This window comes from Jaculus jaculus, chromosome 17 (genome assembly GCF_020740685.1).
Source record: "Jaculus jaculus isolate mJacJac1 chromosome 17, mJacJac1.mat.Y.cur, whole genome shotgun sequence".
In the NCBI taxonomy this organism is placed as follows: Eukaryota; Metazoa; Chordata; class Mammalia; order Rodentia; family Dipodidae; genus Jaculus; species Jaculus jaculus.
Window position 1 is genome coordinate 4,348,351 of NC_059118.1, and position 22,459 is coordinate 4,370,809.

The following is a 22,459-nucleotide window of genomic DNA, read 5'->3' on the forward strand; positions in this document are numbered from 1 at the left end:
CGTATTATGGCTTGCATACGGCACAGTACCCTGCATGGACCTAGGCAAGGCAGCAGGCGTGCTTGTCCAGAAGGCCCTTCTAGTTCTCCGCGGCGGCTCCACCCACGCTCCCTTCTCCAACCCGCAGAGGCCAGGCCTCCCGCACACCCGCTGACCGGCCCAAGCCAAGCCCGGCCTCACCCTCCGGGCAGGAGGAAGAAGCGCACACAGGAGAACCTGCAGCGCTCAGGGCGGCGGCGCGGGGACTAAGAGGACCGGGGGGGCGCTCACCGGGACACCGAGGCCGTGGGCGGGCGGAGGGAGCCCCGGCGGGGACAGCAGCACGAGCAGGGGCCAGGGGGCGGGGACGAGCACGGCCGCGGCGGGGGCGGGGCCCGGGGCGCGGGCGCGGAGCGGCTTCTCCCCCGGGTGCAGCTTCCGGTGCTGCACAAAACTCCCGTACCAGCGGAAGGCCTTCCCGCACACGCGGCAGTGGTACGGCTTCTCGCCGGTGTGCACCCTCTGGTGCTGCACGGACGCGACCTTCTGGGCGAAGGCTTTGCCACACTCGGCGCACCGGAACGGCTTCTCCCCGGTGTGCACCCGCTGATGCACCTCGAGCAGCGACCTGCAGCCGAACGCTTTGCGGCACTGCGGGCACCGGAAGACCTTCTCCCCGGTGTGCAGGCGGCGGTGCTGCAGGAAAGCCGCACTCCACCGGAAGGCCTTGCCGCACTCCCGGCACGCGTACGGCTTCTCCCCGGTGTGGATCATGCGGTGCTGCGCCAGGGCCGTGCTGGAGCTCAGGGCCTTGCCGCACTCCCGGCACTCGTACGGGCCCTCTCCGGTGTGGTTCTTCTCGTGCACGGCGCAGTCGTAGCTGGACTTGAAGGCCTTGCCGCACGCCTTGCACTTGAAGGGCTTCTCCCGGCTGTGGCTCACCTGGTGCCGGATCAGCTTGGAGTTGTGCCGGAAGATTTTCCCGCATTCTTTGCACTCGTAGAACTTCATCCCTCCTCGGAGGATCAGGTTCGGGTTCACACCGACAGCTTGCTGCGCGGCCTGGCTTTCGGATGCAAAGTGCGGAGGAGCATCTCCGAGGACCGTCCCACCTGGAATTCTGCACGGCTCCGGCTCGGCGGAGATTTCCTGCTTTATGACGGGCCCTTCATCCTTCACCTGGGACTCACCACCTGACCAACGGAAACACAAGTGGCCCTGCTTGCTGACTGGAAGGCAAGTGGAGTCCAGCGGCCCCAATTTCTCTGGCTGGGTGACTTGCAGAAATAATGCTTTGAAATAGCTGCAAGCATCCAAAGAGAGAAGGAGAAAGACAAAAACAAGTGACCTACAACAGGACAATGAACATACTAGACGCACACCAGGAAAATGGGTGGCATGTGCACCAAACAGAAGAGACAGCCCGTGAATGAGGACAGGAGAGATGGGAAGGAGCCCCGGGAATGAGAGGAAAAGCTGGATGAGACGGGAGGGTCAAAACAGAAGCCATCCCTGAAAAGACTGAGCCGCACAGGCACAGGGGCCTGGAGATAACGGAGACGGGACTCAATAGAGGCAAGACAGCATTCCACAGTCTCACAGGCTGAAAATGCTCCCCCAGCCTATTCATCCAATTCTTTCCCTCTAATGAATGAAAACAGCCCCAATTCTAAATAGTCCTCAAAATCGGTATGTAAATATCTTATATACTACTCTGACAAGAAATATACATATCTAGACGGACGGCTGAGCTGAAGTCAGCCTGGACAGCTGTGGCCCTGGTGGCAGCACTGCTAAGAAGCCACCGGAGACAACACCCCGGTGTGCGCGAAGACTGAGGCTGGAAGCTCTCACCCTAAAGGAGACCCAAGGGTCACCTGCTCCCAAAACTGGGGACCGTCAGAGGGGAGCGGCGTGTGTGGTGGGCTGACGGCAGGCGGACATGCCCAGCCCTTCCTCCACAGTCCTATCTAGGGCAGATACAACACGGGCCTAAAGGTCTACAGACAGGTGGGACTTTTAGGTGACTTAGATGTGAAAAACACAAAACTACTGATTTCGTGGAACAAAACCTAAAACCACAGTTCTTACCTGTGATACGAATCAGTCTGGCACACAGAATTACCCTTGCTTAATGCTGAAGGAAATCCCACTTCTTGGCAATAACAAATGCAATAAAGAGCTGCCAGCGGGCAGCGGGAGAGAAGTGGCTCTGGAGAGGGCAACTCGGCCCTGGGGTGCGGGGAAGGGCAGGTGAGCAAGCAGGGAGCAGGGTCCACGCGTGGGTGCTGCTCCCAGGCTCATGTCAGCCCCGGGGAGGGCCAGGGGCCCTGGGTGCTAGCTCGGGAGGAGTGCAGCTTCCCTCCTGACTGCAGAAGAAACACTGCCTGCAGACCCCCGAAGGCAGCGAGCACAGCAGCTCGGCTGGACTCACCAGGACTGCCGCTGCTCACGCACTCTGCGGCCCACGGCACTTCACCTCTCTCCAGCCGGGAGACGAGAACAGGTTTGTGGGACGGACATGTAACTCCAGGAGGAAAGACAAAAGACAATTTGAGAAGACACATCCAGCAGGGTTCCCAAGACCTCTCAGCCCCCTCCCAAGCTTGGCAGAGAGAAGTGGAAAACACCAGGGTGAGTGATGCAGACGGGTCAAGAAAGCTGGGCACGCATGCCTTTCACCCTAGCACTCAGGAGGCAGAGGTGAGAGGATTGCCGTGAGATCGAGGCCAGCCTCAGACTACGTAGTGAATTCAGGTCAGCCTGGGCTGGAGTGAGACACTATTTCGAAAAACCAAAACAATTAAGAAAGGCAACTACACTGGGCTCTGTGATGATGCCAGGGAGGTGGGACTCTCCTCAGGAACTGACCGGGCCTCAAAAGAGAAGAGAGTAAGCTCTCCCAGGAAGGGTGCACGTGCTGCTTCCCTGGGGGACCCCTCCACGGAGGGGAAGACCAGTTCCTTTGCCCCCAAGTGGAAGGGTGACTAGAGAGCAAACCTGAGGTGACAGGAAAGGTTCTGGCCCTCAGGAGAATAACCACACCTTTCCTTGGAGGACAAGGAAGTCTGGGGGAAGTCAAGGTGACCCACAATTTCCTCACCGATCCTCTGGAGGCTGGTGACCCTAGTTCCTTCTAAACTGGCTTAACCTCTAGACTCCTAGGGTCCCCAGAGCTCCTGCAAAAGAGCACAGACTCCCCCAAAGTCTCACCCAGGGAAGCCACATGTGCATAGTTCTCCAGCATCACGTCCTTGTACAGAGCCCTCTGCTCAGGCTGCAGGCTGTCCCACTGACTCTGGGTGAAGTATAAGGCCACATCCTCAAAGGTCACCAGCTCCTGAAACAGGTAGGGTGAGGACAGGAGGGCACCCTGAGCTGCTGGGCAGAAAGAGCTCCCCTGGGCCCACAGCCCTGAGCCGCAGGGGAGGGTCAATCTAGTAACAGCAGCCAGCACCTCAGCCAGTGCTCTGCCTCCTATAAGAAAGAAATGTATGTGTGGGGCAGAAGAAACTAAATCAAAGAATGAAATAAATTAGAACAGTTTCTTGTATGCCTTTAATCCCAGCACTTGGAAGGCAGACGTAGGAGGATCTCCACGAGTTCAAGGCCACCCTGAGACTCCATAGTAAATTCCAGGTCAGCCTGGGCTAGGGTGAGACTCTACCTTGAAAAACCAAAAAAAAAAAAAAAAAAAAAAAAAAAAGAATGTAACTATCATTCATGATTGTTAATATGCTTTATATTTAAGACTGGCATATAAAATCATTTTCATCTTAAAAAATAAAAAAACAGTAAGAGAAAACTGGGCTGGAGAGATGGCTTGGCAGTAAAGGCACTTGTCTGCAAAGCCTAATGATCCAGGTTTGATTCCCTACTACCCACATAAGCCAGATGCACAGGGTGGCACATGCGTCTGGAATTCGTTTGCAGTGGTTGGAGGTCCTGGCGCAACCATTCAAAAAAAAAAAAAACTAAATCTTCAAAGAAATCAAGGTGTGTATTTCCAACGTGTGGTGGCCCCAGATTCAAGTCCCCAGCACCCATGTAAAGCCATCTAGCCAGACTCATTTGTAACAGGCATAGACTGTCTCAGAGAAGGCAGAGCACAGATGACCCCCCTCTGACCTCCACATATGAATCCATACACACATACATATACATATATAAATGAATTCAAAACGTGTTACTGACACAACTTGGAAGCAACCACGGATGACTTTCAATAGGCAAGTGAATAAACTGGTATAGAAAACAAAGTATTATTCAGTGCTAACAAAAATGAGGGGCTTGGGGGAGATGGCTCAGTGGTTACAGATGCTTGCTTACAAAGCCTGCCAGCCTGGATTCGATTCCCCAGCACCCATGTAAAACCAGATGCACAAAGTGCTGCATGTGGCTGGAGTTCATTTGCATCAGCAAGAGGGTCTGATGTGCCCATTCTCTCTCTGCTTACAAATAAATAAATCCCAGCACTCAGGAGACAGAAGTAGGAGGATCACTGTGAGTTGGAGACCACCCTGAGACTCCATAGTGAATTCCAGGTAAGCCTGGGCTAGAGATACTACCTCAAAAAAAAAAAAAAAAGAAACGAGCTATCATGCCTTGAAAAGCTACAAAGGATCCTTCAACATGCATCACTACCTAGAAAGAGCCAATCTGCAAAGGGTCCCTGCTTTATGATTCCAATCAAAGGCCACTTCAAAAAAGACAAAATAATGGAGAGAAAATACTGGGATCTCAGCGACAGAAGTGAGGGAGGGTGGACAGGAGTACACAGATCATGTAAGGTCGTGAAATGCTCTGTATGATGCTATAATGATGGTGTCATTATACACTGGTACAGCCCGTAATGGGAACCCTGAAGCAAACTATGGACTTTAGGGGACAATGACATTCAAAGTGAGTTCAAGTTCATCCCTTTCTACAACTGTACTACTGTGGTGTGGGATGGACCTTCTGCCAGGGCGGTGTGCTATGTGGTGGTGGGAGGTGTAGGAGACACACTGTACATTCTGCCCAGGTTTACTGAGAACCTGAAGCTTGCCTCAAACACAAATGCTTACTTTATTTAAATTTTCATTCATTTATTTGAGAGAGGGAGGCATATATAGAGAACAGGCATGCCAGGGCCTCCAGCCACTACACAAACTGCAGACACATGCACCACCTTGTGCATCTGGATCCTGAGGAATCGAACCTGGGTCCTTAGGTTTTACAGGCAAGCGCCTTAGCCACTAAACCATCTCTCCAGCCCCAAATACTTCTTTTTTTTTTTTTAATTTTTTTTGTTCATTATTTATTTATTTATTTGAGAGCGACAGAGAGAGAAAGACAGATAGAGGGAGAGAGAGAGAATGGGCGCGCCAGGGCTTCCAGCCTCTGCAAACGCGTGCGCCCCCTTGTGCATCTGGCTAACGTGGGACCTGGGGAACCGAGCCTTGAACCAGGGTCCTTAGGCTTCACAGGCAAGCGCTTAACCGCTAAGCCATCTCTCCAGCCCCCAAATACTTCTTAAATAATTTTTTTTTTTAAAAAAAGACAACACTTAATGTGAACTGTAAAAGCCTTTAAAAAAGAAACTTTAGAGACAGAAGTAGCAGAGCAGGGCCTCAGCCACCGCAATGGAATGCCAGAAACTTGCGCCACCTAGTGGGCACGTGCCACCTTGTGCTTGCCTCACCTTTGTGCATCTGGCGTGTCAAACATGGGTTCGCAGGCAAGTGCCTTAACTGCTGAGCCATCTCTCCAGCCCTGTAAAAGCCTCATAAAGGACTTACACCCACCCACAACCATCTCACAGCTAAGGGTGGAGGGCAGGGTCTCAAGCAGTCCAGACTACCCTCAGACTAACTAACAGCCAATGACGGTCCTGAATTTCTGATTCTCGTGTCACCAACACCGAAGTGCTGGGGTCACAGGTGTGCATTACCACGCCTGGCTTAAGCATGCACAGTAGGTAAGGACTACCCAGGAGAGGAACTATATCCCCAGTCCTGGGCTTAGCAGTTAAGGCGCTTGCCTGGGAAGCAGAAGGACCTGGGTTCGATTCCCCAGAACCCACATAAGCCAGATGCACATGGTGGCACATGCATCTGGAGTTTAGTTGCAGTGACTGGAGGCCTTGGCGTGTCCATTCTCTCTGTTTGTAATAAATAAATAAAAGTTTAAAAAAAATCTTTTGCTATATAAATCTACCCCTGGCACCTTCCCCTGCTTAAAACTCTTCAGCGGATTCCTTCTGGGCCGGAAGTCAGTCGCCACCATGACCTACAATACCTCTGTCTACCTCTCCTGGAACCATCTGTAAACTCAGCCTGTTTATACACTACACCAGCCTTCCTCACAGCCCCTGCACGTGGCAGTTAGAAAACGCATAAGTGGAAGCCAAGTGTGGTGATACACACCTTTACTTCCAGCACTTGGGAGGCGGAGGTAGGAGGACTGCCTGAGATCAAGGACACCCTGAGACTATACACTGAACTCCAAGTCAGCCTGAGCTAGAGTGAGACCCTACCTTGGGGAAAAAAAAGAAGAAGAAAAAATAAAAGCCTAAGGACCCAGGTTTGATTTCCCACTATCCATGTAAAACCAGATGTACAAGTTGGTGGTGTGCACATCTGGAGTCTGTTTGTAGTGGCTACTCTCTCTCTCTTTGCTTGCAAATAAATTCTATATATATATTCATTCATATATATATATATATAAATGAGTCCGGGTGTGGTGGTACACGCCTTTAATCCAAGCACTTGGGAGGCAGAGACAGGAAGATCTTCGTGAGTTCAAGGCCACCCTGAGACTACCAAGTGAATTCCAGGTCAGCCTGGGCTAGAGCAAGACCCTACCTCGAAAAAACGAAACAAAAAAAAGAAACACATTCATGGTTTTAATCCCAGCAATGGCGGGCGGGGGGGAGGAGGGGATGAAAGTACATACATGCAGAAGGGGAGGGGTCTCTGTGACACCCACAACTGCTGGGGGAAAGTATTCAATGAGGAATTTGTGACTTTGGTAAGGGAGAGAGAGAGAGAGAGAGAGACAGAGGTTCGAGTTCAACCAGAGATCCAATGGGGAAGTAAGGGGAAGAAATTCTTTCCCTTTCCCACTTCTGAGACTTGTGTGGACGCTGCAGAGGTTGCATGGGTAGCTGAGAAGGGCTAGAGAAGTTCAGTCAGTCAGCTGAGCTGCCAGTCAAAATCACCTGTTATTCCAGCTTTGTTCTTTCAACTGAATTCTAAGTTCACGTCAATAAACGTTTTGAAACTTGATTTTTAATGTTTGTTTGTTTGTTTAATTTGCGAGAAAGAGGCACAGACAGAATGGGCGTACCAGGGCCTTCAGCCACTGTAAACAAACTCCAGACGCACGTGCCTCCTTGTGTAGCTGGCTTACGTGAGTCCTGGGGATTCGAACCTGGGTCTTTTGGATTCACAGGCAAACGCCTTAACTGCTAAGCCATCTCTCCAGCCCAATAAACTCTCCCCACCCCCGGTCTCACTGCTGCCCAGACTAACCTGGAACTCACACTACTTCCAGGCTGGCCTGGCGCTCACAGCCATCGCCTCGAGTACTGGGATTAAAGGCCTGAGTCAACACCTCGCCCGGCTGAACTTTCCACAGACAATCCAATAGGACCCCTCCAACTGTAGAAAAGGCCTGCCTAACATACTTCTATGCCCAGAACTTAGTTTCTCACTTTTGGGGGTCCCGACTCAACATTCCCGACTGGGTGCTCTTCTTGCTTGGGGTTAAGCCTGCCTGATCACTTCTCTCTGTGCTACACATTCTTGTCCCCGAGTAATAGCTGGCTGCAGGATCCTCCCCCCGGCGCGCAAGGGAGCCGGCGGCCCGAGCGAGGGAGGAGCGGAAGGGAAGCGGCGCTCACCTGCGGCCCGGCGGCCCGGGGCATGGCTGCGGCCGGGCGCTTCGCCGTCGCCCTCGGCTCTCCGGCCCATCACGCGTCCTCCCTGGCCCGGCCGGCTCGGCCTTCCGACCCCTCCGCCCGCCCGCGGGTCCCGAGAACTTTCCAGGGCCGGTCGCGGAGACCGAGGCCCACGACCCCGGGCAGCCCAGAGCGCCCTGCACTCGCGCGCACCCGGAAACGCGAGCGCGCCCGGGGCGCTCTGGGCCGCGCGGAGGCCGGCGTCTCGGTGGTCCCGGGGCCCACGTGGCGCGTGCTGGCCGAGGAGGCGGGCTTGTTCCCGCTGGAAGCTCCAGCTAGCAAGAGCTGCCCTGTGTCTGCCCATGATGAGTGGCACCAAATACTAACACTGAACAAAACAAACATCTTCAAATTAAGATTTGGACAGTCCCCGATGTTTCTTTTTCCTTTTTTCCAGGCAGGGTCTCATCTCACTCTGTAGTTCCAGGCTGGCCTCCAACTTCAAGGCGATCCTACCTCAGCCTCCAGCGCTGGGATCCTTGACTTCTTGGAAGACTAGTTGGAAAGAAGGTTTCAGTGAAAGGATAGAGGGAGACATAAAATTATGGACGAGGATTATGATCAAAATATGTTCATGTGTGAAAATGGCCAGTGCGAAGTTTTTTTTCTTAAAGCCACTAAACAGAAAAAACAATGAGGGCTGGAGAGATGGCTTAGCGGTTAAGCGTTTGCCTGTGAAACCTAAGGACCCCAGTTTGAGGCTTGCTTCCCCAGGACCAGATGCACACATCTGGAGTTCGTTTGCAGTGGCTGGAAGCCCTGGCGCGCCCGTTCTCTCTCTGCCAATTTCTGTCTATTGCTCTCAAATAAATAAAAGTTTTAAAAAAATTTTAAAAAGAAGAAAAAGCGATGAGCAACAGGACATATAAAGGTCCATAAAAACAGGACACATCTATGGGACATATTGTACAAGTGGAAGTGACTGCAGAAGGCCAAGAGCCAGACTAAGGAATGCTCAGATCCTGATTCTGGAATAGATCTGCATATGAACCAGACCTCACAAAGGTCACCCTCCTCAATGGAAGTCTGAGTCTGATCCAGAGGGCTTGAATGGACACACAATGGCACAGAACTTTGCTCGTCCTCAGCCAGCATGTATCCACACGAGTGTGTGCACATATAATACACACATTCATAGTGGGCATACCGATTGCCCCGTTACATGGATTGTCTCTCTGGAAACTTGCTTAGCTGACTAAATTAAAATCCCGAAAATCTGTTTTGTATGAAGCCAGCTGCAGAACACGCAGCAGCTGGTGTTTACCCACCAATCCAAGTGGGGAGGTGGTGTCTGTAAGGTACTTGCTGCACAAGCCTGGGCAGCTAGATTTGGACTGCCAGCACTTATGAAACAGCCAGGTACGGTGTTACACATCTGTAATGCAAGTGCTGGGGAGACAGGAAAGGAACCTGGGGTTGAAGGACCAGTCTGACAGAACTGGATCACCACTTTTCAAAAACTAAAGTGGAGGGCTGGTTTGGTGGTTAAGGTGCTTGCCTGCAAAGCCTAAGGACCCATGTTCTATTCCCAGAACCCACATAAGCCAGATGCACAAGGTGGAACACTAGTCTGGAGTTCCGTTTGCTGAGGCTGGAGGCCCTGGCATATCCATTCTCTTAAATAAAAAAAAAAATTAAGGTGCAAAGTAAGGCGTGGTAGTATGTGCCCATAATTCTGGTGGGCTGGAGGCTGAGATAAGACCACGGAGTTCAAGGCCTACTGAATGAGTTTCTGGTCAGCCTGGGCTAGCGAGACCCACCTGGAGAGAAGGGGTTAATTAGGACTTTTGTCAACTACTTCTGACCTCCACATGCATATAAACACATACATGCAAACAAAACCACCAAGCAATCTATTTTGATGCATATGAAAATGCAAAGAAAAGAGCAAGGCAAGAGCTTTCTGCACTGTACTGGATTTTATGATGATGTAAATGTATCCGTGGATTCTTTTAAAAATTCAATAACCTGGCCGGGCGTGGTGGCGCACTCCTTTAATCCCAGCCCTCGGGAGGCAGAGGTAGGAGGATCGCCATGAGCTCAAGGCCACCCTGAGACTACATAGTGAATTCCAGGTCAGCCTGGGCTACAGTGAGACCCTACCTCGAAAACCAAAAAAGAAAAAAAAATTTCAATAACCTGGTTATTTGGAGGGAACCCTGAATTTAGTCACTAAAGGCTAAGCAGCTGGCTGTGGTGGCACACACCTGTAACCCCTGCACTTGGTAAGCTAAGGTAGGACTGGTGGATGAAACTAGCCTGAGCTACATAGTGCTATCCTGATTCCAGGTGTTACTTCCCAGATGGAGTACTGCTACAGCACTTCTCAGACCTTCTTGAAAACTGCCCCACTTCAAACTACCCAGAGCGTCAACTGCCGTGAGCCGTCCTCAAAAATCCCTCAGAAGATCCCTGCTGCAGTGTAAGGCAAGGAGGATTGCTAGTTTTAGATGACAAGCCATACAAGATATTTTCCTGACCAGCAGGATTTAAACCAGGATATGACTTCAGTCAAGTTCCTCAGGCCATCAACTCCAGCAACTGCTCAAAAGACATAGCTGTGACCCAAGTGGATTCTAGGTGCCTGAGTGGCTAAACAATTTTTCATAGTCTCACTCTAGCCCAGGCTGTCCCGAAATTCACTGTGAACTCCTGTCAATCCTACCTCTGCCGGGGAGCGGTTGAACAATTAATTTCCCCTCTGCCTTCTAAACCAGGTCTTCATGTGCATCCATTTGTTCCGCCTACTTGCTGCTCCTTTTCAGGGGTTTCACGGACCACCCCCAGGCACCTTAGAGGACCTTCTACCTGCTCTGTACAGAGCCACTTCCTGGGTGCAGCCTAAACTGCTTCCACCCAGAAGCCTTCTTTCTCATCAGAGCGTTCATGAAAGAACTTCAGGCCCCAGATGCCAGCCAGGAGAGGAAACTCTCCTGATCAATTCCACTGTACTTCCCGTAACCTACAGGCAGGACCTCCTTCCTCAGTGTGTCCAGATCAAGTGAAAGTCCTCCACTTATTGGGAATAAACCTACAATTATGTAAGCCCCTGGCACCTCACTTCTACCTTTCTAGACTATCCCATCCTTTTATAAGGCCCAAGCTTCTCTTCTGCACTTATCTTTGTCAATAGTCACCTGAATTGTAATGCCAAATCCTCCCGTTTCCCTTGACCTTCAGCTCCACAGGGTGTGCCTGCCAGTTTCAAACTCCTTTTTCAATCCCCACTCATCTCAGCATTCTCTCCTAACCAATGTGACTGCTTGTGCATACATCCACTCATGTCCAGAGACCTCTCTTATGGTCACAAGCATGCTAAGCACTCACAGCGTTACCAGCACCTCACTGTTGGACCAACGCAGGACCCGTTTTGTTTTTTTCTTCTACCAGTGAGGAGAAACCTAGTACCTTGCCCACCATGTGGCTAGCCCAGCTGTCTCTTTCTGTGCTGGAGATACACCCAGGGCCTTCTGCATGCTGGCGAGTGCCCCACTCCAGCCCATGGTACACTTGAAAGACTAAGCTCTGGTGTACTGAATGTGGGAGATATATTTGTACAAGGAAGTCACATTGCTGTTAACTGTCATGCGACTTTGTCATAACTGGACACCATCCATCCAAGCCTGGCAGTGAGTGTGGTTAAGACATCCTGTTTAGAATTCCAACTGTTCCTTACTGCAGCCTCGGCAATAAGCTCTGAAGTTCACATGAAAGAGATGTGCCACCACGTCAAAAAGAACCTTTATTCCTTTTAATGCCACTTATGCTTTTTTGCCAGATGCCTTTGGCGCTGAGGCTTTCTGGGCCGGAGCCTTCTGGCCCTTCTGACCTTTGGGAGGTGCTGCCTTCTGAGCAGCCGTTTTCTGGGCCACAGCCTTGGGGGCGGCAGCCCCCTTCTTGCCGGCAGCTGCCCCCTTCTTTGCAGGGACTTTAGCTTTGGCAGCGGCTGCTGCAGCAGCTGCAATGGCGGCCTTAGCCACAGGGGCTTTTTTGGGAGAAGCTTTCAAGATAGCTGCTCTCTGAAGTTTCTTCACTTCATTCTTGATTATTCTGTTCCTCTGAAAAAAGGCAATACAGGAAGCATTGACTACACAGGCATACATAAAACGCAACTCACCCACGCTGTTTTCAGAAAAGCAGTCAGCTGCCTCTCCCCCACAACTGAGTGAAATCAGTGAATTTTAAAATGGGAATGAAGTTAGATTTACCATTTTCTTTGCCTTCATGACTTTAAAACGATCAAAATCTGTCATCTTGGCTTTCTGATAAAAGAAAACAAGATTTTCATTACACCTTCCAACCTCAAAAAGAAATGTTCAGAATTGAGATGAACTAAGTAATTCATTACCCGTTCTCTGGCTTCAATCTTCTTGGCCCATCTTGTGGCGGCCCACTTAGTATTGATATCTGCCTTCTCCCAGGCTTTTCGCACATACTTCTGGCGGGCACTATGAGAGTGAAGACCACAGCGTAAGGAAGAGCTCTGAAGCCACACACATCCAAGGAGAACACTGTCCTTGGACAAACAAACGCCCTTCCCACTCACTCAGCTCTGGTTGTCTTCACAATGCACACACCACCTTGCACTCTAGATCCTTAACCTAATGAACAACATTCAGAAAACTTAGCTCAATCACCTCTAAACATATTTAAAACTGAATTTGAATAGTGAGTGGATTTGCAGATAACGGTTCTTTTTGTAACAAACAGGGCAGTTACAAGTTGAGCCTGCTTTTACTTTAACTCGCAGCCAAGCACCTTAAGTGTTTCACAGCCATGAACATCCACAGGTACCCTTGAAAGCCTAGTACTTCAGACAGTGCAGCACGGCCACATCCAATGGGAAAGGTTCTGCTTGCCCAGCTACTGTCACTATTTAGCACACAACAGTCCCACTGGATTTTTACTCAACTTTTTAGGAATATTGATGGATATGAAGAGATGACACAAAATCACTCTGGAGCATTACCTAGATACCCTAACACACACAATTCAGAGGTAGTCTATCAGTGACAGTCACATAATGCTCCACTGAAGCCAAACACCACACACCAGTGCTTTAGTTCATGTCTAAAAGGCATGGCTGCCAGGCTGGAGGGATGGCTCAGCTGTTAAGGCATTTCCTTGCAAAGCCAAAGGAGACAGGTTTGAGTCCCCAGTACTCATGTAAAGCCAAATGCGCCAGGTGGTACATGTGTCTTGAGTTCATTTGCAGTGGCTGGAGGCCCTGGTGCGCCTATTCTCTGACTGCCCAAGTGTCTTGTATGACAGTAAGCTGGAAACAGAATCTCCGATATTAAATGCTCTGTATCTGACGCACATTAAAGTTCAATTAGGGGGCTGGGGAAATTGCTTGGTGGTTAAGGCGTTTGCCTGCAAAGCATTAGGACCCAGGTTTGAGTCCCCAGGACCCACGTTAGGCAGATGCACAGGCAGGCACATACATCTGGAGTTCATTTTCTAGTGGATGGACGGTATCTCTTTTCTCTGCCTCTTCCTCTTTCTCTCAAATAAAGCTCAATTAGGGCCAGAGAGATGGCTTAGCAGTTACGGCACCTGCCTGCAAAGCCAAAAGACCCAGGTTTGTTTCCCCAGTACCCCATTAAAGACATGCACCTGGTATTTGGTTGCAGAGGCTAGAGGCCCTGGCGCACCCATTCTGATTCTGTCCCTCAAATAAATGAAACATTTAAAAGGCAAACAGGCAGATTAACAAGCAACAAAAAATAAAAGTTAAATTAAGGAGACTCCAACACTGACATTTTTGTATTTTAAAAATACTGAGTAGCAGGGCATGGTGATGCATGCCTATATCCCTGTCCTGAGAGGTCAAGACTAAAGAACTGCAAATTCAGAATATAGACCAAGACCCTCTCTAAAAGCACCCAAACCAACAGGGCGGTTAAGTGCTCTCCTATCATAAATGAGGCCACAGGTCCATTCCCAGTTTTGGAAAACAGGAATAGTGTAAGAATAAACAGGAGCTGGTGTGGTGGCGCACACCTTTAATCCCAGCACTTGGGAAGCAGAGGTAAGGGATCGTCATGAGTTCGAGGACACCCTGAGACTAGGTCTGCCTGGGCTAGAGGGAGATCCTACCTCAATAAAATACATACATACATACATAAACAGGACATTTAACAAGTATATGATGCCTTCTCACGACACAAATCTTCTGAAACAATCCTAAACCTTCCTTGCCATTTACTCTATGCTCGAGGAGGGGGGGAAAAGTGGCACAAGACTAAATGGCAATCCAAGGGCGGAGGACAGTTACCTGTGTGGGAACTTGAGGATGAAATCAGTGAGCTGCATGCACTTGAAAGGCATGGCCTGCCTCCTTACCCGGGTGCAGGGTCCATCCACCAAAGCCTAGGACAGACACAAACTGGATCAAGGTCAACGCAGAACATGAAATCACAACCGCCATCTGTAATTCGTTGTCCTTCGGAGGACAAATACCCCCTACTTAAATTAAGTACTTCCTGTGTACTCAACAGGTTCTCAACTGGTATCGTGCAGTACTTCGCTTAAATGTCATCTGGTTTCCCTCCTGGTGTCTGCCTAGTTTGACTGGCATTAATGGCTAGCTCAAGTCTGCTCCAAACCCCGTGCTCAGGGTGCTTGCTCCAAGTCAAAATAAAGATCGTCTCGTGCGGAACTACACCCGGGGACCACGGAAGCATCCATCAGTGCCATTCAGGGCGACGTCGGGTGAAAACCGGTGACAATTTCCCTTACACATACCCTATTCTGATCAATCACGTCGACAATCGCGACCAGCTTTCCGGCATGAGGCCCGAAGGAGACGTAGGCCACCCGGCCAACCTCCACGAAGCGCCTGAACACCTAAAAGGGGGGAAGAAAAGGTGATTATTTGCTTTTAAATGTTCTCTAGGTTTATAAACCCGAAACTAGCATGAAGCATGGGTAATCGGGAGAACGACTTCGGGGAGCACGCCCAAACGTGGGCTGGCCCTCCACCAGAGCCCAGGCCCGCACGCCCCGGGTGCAGCCCCGACCCTGCGTCCGCGCCCGGCGGCTGCGCACGCGCGGCCCAGGCCCGCCCGCCCGGCCTGCCTGCCTGCCGGCCTCCTCCCCACGCGCTTGCCGGCCGCACGCCCTGAACCCGGGGCCCCGGCGGCCCGGGGCCCCTCCCCACGCGCTCCCAAGGACGCTTGGGACGCCGACCCCCGCCTCGGCTCGGACGCCGCGGCGCTGGCGAGGCAGCCCGGCCGTCACCGCTCGGAGCCCCGCGGCGCACGGACTCACCATGTCGGCGGCGTTGGGCGAGAAGGAAGACGGCCCGCCCGCCCGTGCGCATGTGTAGAAGGATGCCCCGCCTCTTCCGCTAACGAGAGGCCGACGCGTGCAGTGATTGGTGGAGGTGGAGGTGTACGTGTGCGCATGCGCGCTGGGAAAACTATGGCAGCGCCGGCTAGGGCGGGTAGAATAGCCGCACGCATGTGCGATAAAGTTAACTTGCGCCATACTTTTTTTTTTTTTAATTTACTTATTCATTTACTTTCGAGAGGAAGGTAGAGAGAGAGAGAGAGGAGAATTGGCGTACCAGGGCTTCCAGCCATTGCAAACCAACTCCACCCGCGTGCTCCACCTTGTGCATCTTGCTTTACGTGTGTCCTGGGGAACTGAACTTGGGTCCGTAGGCTTCACAGTCAAGAGCCTTAACAACTAAGCCATCCGTCCGGCCCAGGACTGTTTTTTTTTTTGTTGTTGTTGTTTTCTTTCTTTAAAGAGCTTACGCCTTTGGGAGGCAGAGGTAGGAAGATCACCGTGAGTTTGAAGCCACCCTGAGACTACATAGTGAATTCCAGGTCAGCCTGGGCTGGAGTGAAACCCTACCCCGCGCGCCCGCTCTCTCTCTCTCTCTCTCTCTCTCTCTCTCTCTCTCTCTCTCACTCACACACACACACACACACACACCGTAAGGAAAGTGTAAGAGAAAATCAAAAGACAACACTGGACTTGAACTCTACAGACAGTTTATTGGGAGAAACAGCAAGAGGCCTCAGCTTTCCCATGGGATGAAGGCTGAAGCACTGGGCCAGGCTGGGGTGCAAGCTTATAAGGAGGATCCTAAGAAAAACAAATTGTGCCAGCTGTAGGTCCAAAGAAGTAGATAAGGAACTATAGTTATTTGTGTCTTTACTCAGAATAAGAATTTTTAGCAAAAATTGTCTAGGGAGGAAATCCTACCTGACAGTTTCTGTTTGCTCAAGGTTTTCTGGTCTAAGGGAAGTTTAGTTTATCATTCAGGACTGGACAGGCCTGTCAAGGTCGTGCTTCTGAAGTTTTTTATTGCTTGCTGGTCTTTGGGGATAGTTATTAACTCTTTAGTTCCCTCTAGTTATACATATACATACGTGTGTGTGTGTGTATGTTTATTTATTTAAGAGACAGAATGGGCCTACCAGGGCCTCTAGCTACTGCATACAACAAATGCATACACCACCTTGTGCATCTGGCTTTGTGTGTGTGCTGGGGACTTGAACTTGGGTGGTCCTTAGGCTTTGCAGGCAAGTGTTTTAATTGCTTAGCCATCTCTCCACCCCTGAGACAGGGACTCTTACATTGTCAAGGCTGAACTCAAAGTCGTGGTCTTCCTGACTCAGTCTCCAGAACACTGGGATTACAGTATAGGTCATCACCACACACAACTCTATAATTGTGTGTTTTCTAACAGTAGGTATTGTCTTAAATCGTCACTTCAGTTATCACAGTCAGAAAATTAGTAAAGAAGTAAAACTGCATATTATCTAACCTGCAGTCCATGTTATGTTGTCCCGCAAAAGTCCTTTGGAGTAAATGGGGAAGAAAACTGTTTTCCCAAACCCATGATCTAAAGTGAGAATTAACTGTAAGCTGCACTTAATTATTATAACGCTCTTTTTCTCTTTGTGTGTGTGTGTGTGTGTGTGTGTGTGTGCGCGCGCGCATTAATGGGAACCAATGCCAGGGCTTTGCCCATATAAGTAAGTGTTTTATCACTGAGCTATAACCCACCTTTTACTTTATTTTGAAAATATTTTATTTACTTAATATTGTTTTGAGAGAGCAAGAGAGAGAGGCAAATACAAAGAGAATAAGTACGCCAGGGTTTCTAGCCACTGCAAATGAACTCTAGATACATGTACCACCTGGTGCATCTGGCTTTATGTGGGTACTGGGGAACTGACCCTGGGTCCTTTGGCTTTGCAGTCAAGTGCCTTAACCTCTAAGCTATGTCTCCAACCCCCTTATTTATTTGCAAGCAGAGAAAGAGAAAATGGATGTGCCAGGGCTTCCCGATGCTGCAAACACACTCTAAATTCATGTGCCAAGGTGCATCTGGCTTTATGTGGGTAATGGGGAATTGAAGCTAGGTCCTTAGGTTGTACAGGCAATCACCTTAACCACTGAGCCATCTCTCTAGCTCCACTTTTTATTTTTTAATTTTCCCATTGTCCTGCTAGATGTCCAAGTTGACCTTCAATGGCATTTTATCTCAGGCAGACCATGAACTCTCCATTCTCCTGCCTTAGCCTACCCAGAACTGGACATGGCTTGCATCTCTACTCTGAAAAAGCTCCTGACCCTCTCTTGAGCATTCATGATACTGATGTTGAATTTTCTTTTTTTACATTAAAGAAAATTATTTAAGCTGGGTGTGGTGGCGCACGCCTTTAATCCCAGCACTCGGGAGGCAGAGGTAGGATCAGCATAAGTCTGAGACCACCCTGAGACTACATAGTGAATTCCAGGTCAGCCTGGGCAAGAGTGAGACCCTACCTTGAAAAAACCCAAACCAACCAAACAAAAACAATTTGCAAATAGAGAGAGGAAGAGATTGAGAGGAAATGAGTGCACCAAGGCTTCCTGACACTGCAAATGAACCTCAGATGTACACGCCACTTTGTGCACGTGGCTTATGTGGGTACTGGGGAATCAAACCTGGGCCGGAAGGCTTTGCAAGAAGGCGGCTTTAACCACCGAGCCATCTCCCCATCCCCAGATGCTGAATTTTGTTAATGACTAGATGCTGTCTGTTCATTTATACTGGAAACACTGTGCCTTCAGAGCATCACAACACATTGTGGTGGTGGAACCTTCTGTCACCCAATTAAGGTGTGATCTTTGTGTGGGCAATCCCAAATCCCAGTCCTTTCCTCTTACATTCATTTATTCTCTGCTCAGCCATAAAATGGATCTCTTAAAGAACTAATTCAGATTGTGCCACTTCCTGTTTAAAATACTTAGTTTCCTATAGTATTTAGATTAAAATCTAAAGTCCCTACTCAGGGCTTATATCATTTGTTGCTATCTGCAAATCCACTGTATGCCATCTCTTCTTCCCTTCCACTGTGTTTCAGCTGCACTGGTCTGAATGGGTCAGGCTTTCTCCTGTTCATTTTGTATGGTGTCTGCCCTGCCAGGAACCCTGTTTCCTCTGATCATGTGAGTTGTGTGGCAATGCCAACTCATCTACTCTGCCCCTCCCCCAACATTTCTTCTGAGAGACAACCAGATTGTCTTATGTTGTAGTTAGGTTTATATTGCTGGCAGAAATCACCTGACCAAGAGCATCTTGTGGGGTGGGGGGAAAGATTTATTTTGGCTTACAGACTTAAAGGGAAGCTCCATGATGGCAAGGAAAAATGATGGCATAAGCAGAGGGTGGATATCACCTCCTCATCAACATTAGGTGAACAATAGCAACAGGAGAGTGTGCCAAACCATGACAAGGGGAAACTAGCTATCTTACCCATAAGCCTGCCCCCAACAATATACTGCCTCCAGGAGGCGTTAATTCCCAAATCTCCATTAGCTGGGAACCTAGCATTCAGAACACCTAAGTTTATGGGGGACACCTGAATCAAACTACCACAATCCTCCTGGCCCCCATAACTGATAATCATCCATGATGTAAAATACAATGCATTCAGTCCAACTTTAAAAGTCTGCATAGGTTTTTTGTCAATCCTAATGATGTTCAAAAATTCCCACACGCCGAGATCTTTTAACTGAGCCATGATACAAAAACAAAACAGAAAACAACCCATAATGACACAGAATAAACACTCACATTGCAAAAGATGGCACTGGAAGCCTAGCACTCAGGAGGCAGAGGTAGTAGGAGCACCATGAGTTCAAGGCCACCCTGAGACTACAGAGTCAGCCTGGGCTAGAGTGACACCCTACCTCGAAAAATCAAACAAACAAACAAAAAGATGGCATTGGGTATAGCATAGAAATATTCACCCAATACCAGATTTAAACAGGGCAAACATCAAACTCTGTAGCTCCAAGTTCAACAACTCTAGCCAATAACAAGTCTCCAAGTCTGGTAATTCTTAACAGCAACAAGTCTCTGGAGTTCCGACTCCCCCACTCCAGCTCAGCTACTCACAGTCCTGGAAAACTTCATCAGGGACTAGTAGCTCTCTTTAGCAGCCATCTCATGGTCCCAGCATCTCCACTGGGTCTCCACTGCAATCCACAGTCCATCCTCACAGCTCCATCGGATCTCCATGCAGGCATCCAGCAAACCTGCTACATGCTGTCTATGGCCATTTTCCAAAACAAAAGACTGTTGCAAATTCAATGATCCTCATTCCTGCATTTCTTATACTCCACAATACCAGATGGGGTGCCAATTTGTTAATCCAGGGGAGAGTAAAGCAAACTTTAAACAGGACACTCCTTGAGCATTCAGGCTCCTTCAAAGACTGCATTCTTCCTGTTTCAATGCAGGTCAGCTAACCCAATCTCAATGGTTGTAATCTCTCATTTGTAGCTGAACAGGTAGCAGATTTACCCAAAGATTTCATTTTTTCTGTGTCATATCCCTCTGCTCACATCAGTACATTTCTATGTAATGCAACACTGCAGAAGTTCTCAGGACATGTCCATAACAGCAAGCCTCTCACACAAACTACTTCTAGCCCAGTCCAGGGAAAGCTCTTTCTCACCCTCATAAACCAAACCTCCTTACAGTCTATAGTGCTTACTGCATTCAGGTCTTTCATCTCTGAACAGAATAGTCCATCAAGCTGTACTTACTGCACTGCAAGGCATGTCTTAGGCCAAGGTTTCAAACCCTTTCACATTCCTCTCAAAAATCAACTCCAAAAGGCCAAAAGCCACACAGTCGGGTGTCTAGAAGCAATGACACCACTCCTCGGTACCAACTGTACTGTTGCAGTCAGGCTCATATTGTTGGCAGAAATCACCTGACCAAGAGCAGCTTCTGGGAAGAAAGGTTTACTTTGGCTTACAGACTCTAGGGAAAGCTCCATGATGGCAGGGGGAAACAATAGTATGAGCAGAGGGTGAACATCACTTCCTTGCCAACATCATGTGGACAACAGCAATAGGAGAGTGTGCTAAACACTGGCAAGAGAAAATTGGCTATAATACTCATAAGCCTGCCCCCAACAGTACACTGCCTCCAGGAGGTGTGTTAGGCACTACATTGTAACAAACCTCCTCTACAAATCCCTATATAGAAGCGATAGCCCCAATGTAATGGTATATAGAGACTGGGCCTTTGGTAGCTGTGACAGCCAGGTTCACATTGCTGGCAGAAAACACAGAACCTAGAGCAGCTTGTGAGAGAAAAGGGTTCATTTGGCTTACAGACTCGAGGGGAAGCTCCATAATGGCAGGGGAAATGATGGCATGAGCAGAAGGTGGACATCACATCCTGGCCAACATCAGATGGACAACAGCAACAGGAGAGTGCACTAAATGAATTAAGTCTTTAGGCTTTGAAATAATGCTTTGTAACCTACACACACACACACACACACACACACACACACACACACGAACAAGATTAGCCCTATCAATATTATTATTATTAATAATATTATTAATGGGTTGCATCCTGAGGCAATGAAGTCTGCAGCAGTTTCATGGAACAGCATGGGTGCATTTTGCACATGACACTGTGTGGATAAGTTGGCACAAAGAATGTATACTGTATGAGTCTATAAACTCATAAAATTTGAAATAGTGGCATGGGTCTGTAATCCTAGTACTTGGAAGGCAGAGACAGGAGGATCAGGAGTCTGTGGTCATCTCTGGCTACATACCTAGTTTGAGGCCAGACTAGGATGTCTCAAACACACACAAATCTTAACAAGCATGTCGGAAATACTGATGGCGTTTTACCCTGGATGCTGACAACAAAGGCTGGAGACCAAGTGGAGACATGCTGATTCCTCATCCATGTATTGGTTATGGAAGTGTTAGTCTGAAAATCTATTCTTGGGCTGGGGAGATGGCTCTGAGGTTAAAGGTGCTTGTGAAGCCTGCCAGACCTGAGTTCTAGTCCCCAGTACCCACATGAAGCCAGGTGCACAAATTGGTACATGTGTTTGAAGTTCGTTTGCAATAGCAAGAAGCCCAGGCATGCCTATTCTCTCAAATAAGTTTACTCTTTTCTCCAATTCCTAAGGGAAATTTCCTGGCTTTACACCCACAGAATTTAATTTGCAGATCTGGGTTGGGGTGAAAGAGTTTACATTTAAAATCAGGTGTTTTGGGCTGGGGATACAGCTGAGCAGTTGCAGGTGCTTGCTTGCAAAGCTTGGTGGCGTGGGCTCAACTCCCCAGTGTCCATGTTAAGCCTGACACAAAGTGATGCATACGTTTGAAGTGGCAATAAACCCTGGCTTGCCCAGCACACATATAAATATATTTCTTAAATCAACTCTTTCACAGAATACACACTGGAAAACACCTGGAGACTATTCAGTTTACGGGTTATTTTCCCCAAGGGTACAATGTGATTTTTATCACCCCCTCCCACCAGCACCTTCAACTCTTCCAGTGTCCATTTTTATCTCTTATCCTTCTGATAAAGCCTAATTTCCCTCGCCAGGCATTCCAGGCCCTGCACACTCTCAGCCCGAAACACCTTCGAGCCATCCTCCCACCCTCTCCCTATATCGACATGGTGACAGGTTCGAGACTCTTCCCGCAGGAAGCCCCTCTTTTCTCCCGAAGCTCCCGCGCACACCCCCAGGACATCTCAAGACCCTTCCCAAGCAGCGTCAGGCTGCCGCAGATGTCCTTCAAGCTCCATGTCAACCGCAACCTAACTTTCCTACTAAGTCCTGTCTCCACCCAGGAGAAGGCGTCTGGGAGCCAGTAAGGGACGATTAACACCCGCAGACCACCGCAGACAGAGCGTGAGCAGAGCTCCAGTTGTCCTGCGGGGGCCTTAAGGAAGGTCCTCCCGGCTCGCCCATTCACTGAGATGAAGGGCTTCGAGAGGGTGACGCCAGCGTTTGGGAGGCGGGTGCAGGAGGACCAGAAGTCCTAGCTCATCCTCAGCCTCACAGCAAGTGGGCAGCCAGCGTGGGCTGCATGCCGCGGCATCCCAACCGGCCAGAAACAAAGCGAGCTCTCCTGTGCTCTTCTTCAGCCATGGTGTGCTAGGCGCGAATGTCTACTCTCTCACCACCCCCTTCTGTTTTGTAGCCAATGTGAAATATTTCACCCATAAATGTCAGTACGTATCCCCAAGTGGCA

General features: G+C 49.4%; 2 protein-coding genes across 2 annotated transcripts; both read right to left on the reverse strand.

Moving 5' to 3' along the window:
- Nucleotides 1-225: 225 nt before the first annotated feature.
- Nucleotides 226-7,989, reverse strand: LOC101609768 (zinc finger protein 621-like). Its single transcript, XM_045136946.1, has 4 exons — nt 7,865-7,989; nt 3,193-3,319; nt 2,414-2,506; nt 226-1,172 (listed from the first exon to the last, which is right to left on the reverse strand). The coding sequence occupies exons 1-4, from the start codon at nt 7,886-7,888 to the stop codon at nt 226-228; spliced, it is 1,191 nt and encodes a 396-aa protein (XP_044992881.1). The 5' UTR covers nt 7,889-7,989.
- A 3,656-nt stretch (nt 7,990-11,645) lies between these two features.
- On the reverse strand, nt 11,646-15,255 carry Rpl14 (ribosomal protein L14). The gene is made up of 6 exons (XM_045136604.1): nt 15,194-15,255; nt 14,669-14,770; nt 14,199-14,293; nt 12,270-12,369; nt 12,130-12,183; nt 11,646-11,979 (listed from the first exon to the last, which is right to left on the reverse strand). The coding sequence occupies exons 1-6, from the start codon at nt 15,194-15,196 to the stop codon at nt 11,683-11,685; spliced, it is 651 nt and encodes a 216-aa protein (XP_044992539.1). The 5' UTR covers nt 15,197-15,255; the 3' UTR covers nt 11,646-11,682.
- Nucleotides 15,256-22,459: the final 7,204 nt, after the last annotated feature.

Bases quoted from the DNA above. Each gene is read 5' to 3' on its own strand.
- LOC101609768 (XM_045136946.1), bottom strand. From the start codon at position 7,888: ATGCCCCGGGCCGCCGGGCCGCAG. The intron at 3,320-7,864 runs GTGAGCGCCGCT...TACCTGTTTCAG, and splicing joins CCCGGGCCGCCGGGCCGCAG to GAGCTGGTGACCTTTGAGGA. The intron at 1,173-2,413 runs GTGAGTCCAGCC...TCCGTTGGTCAG, and splicing joins CGTGAGCAGCGGCAGTCCTG to GTGGTGAGTCCCAGGTGAAG.
- Rpl14 (XM_045136604.1), bottom strand. The intron at 12,370-14,198 runs GTAACTGTCCTC...TCACTCTCATAG, and splicing joins ATCCTCAAGTTCCCACACAG to TGCCCGCCAGAAGTATGTGC. The intron at 11,980-12,129 runs GTAAATCTAACT...GCCTTTTTTCAG, and splicing joins TCATGAAGGCAAAGAAAATG to AGGAACAGAATAATCAAGAA.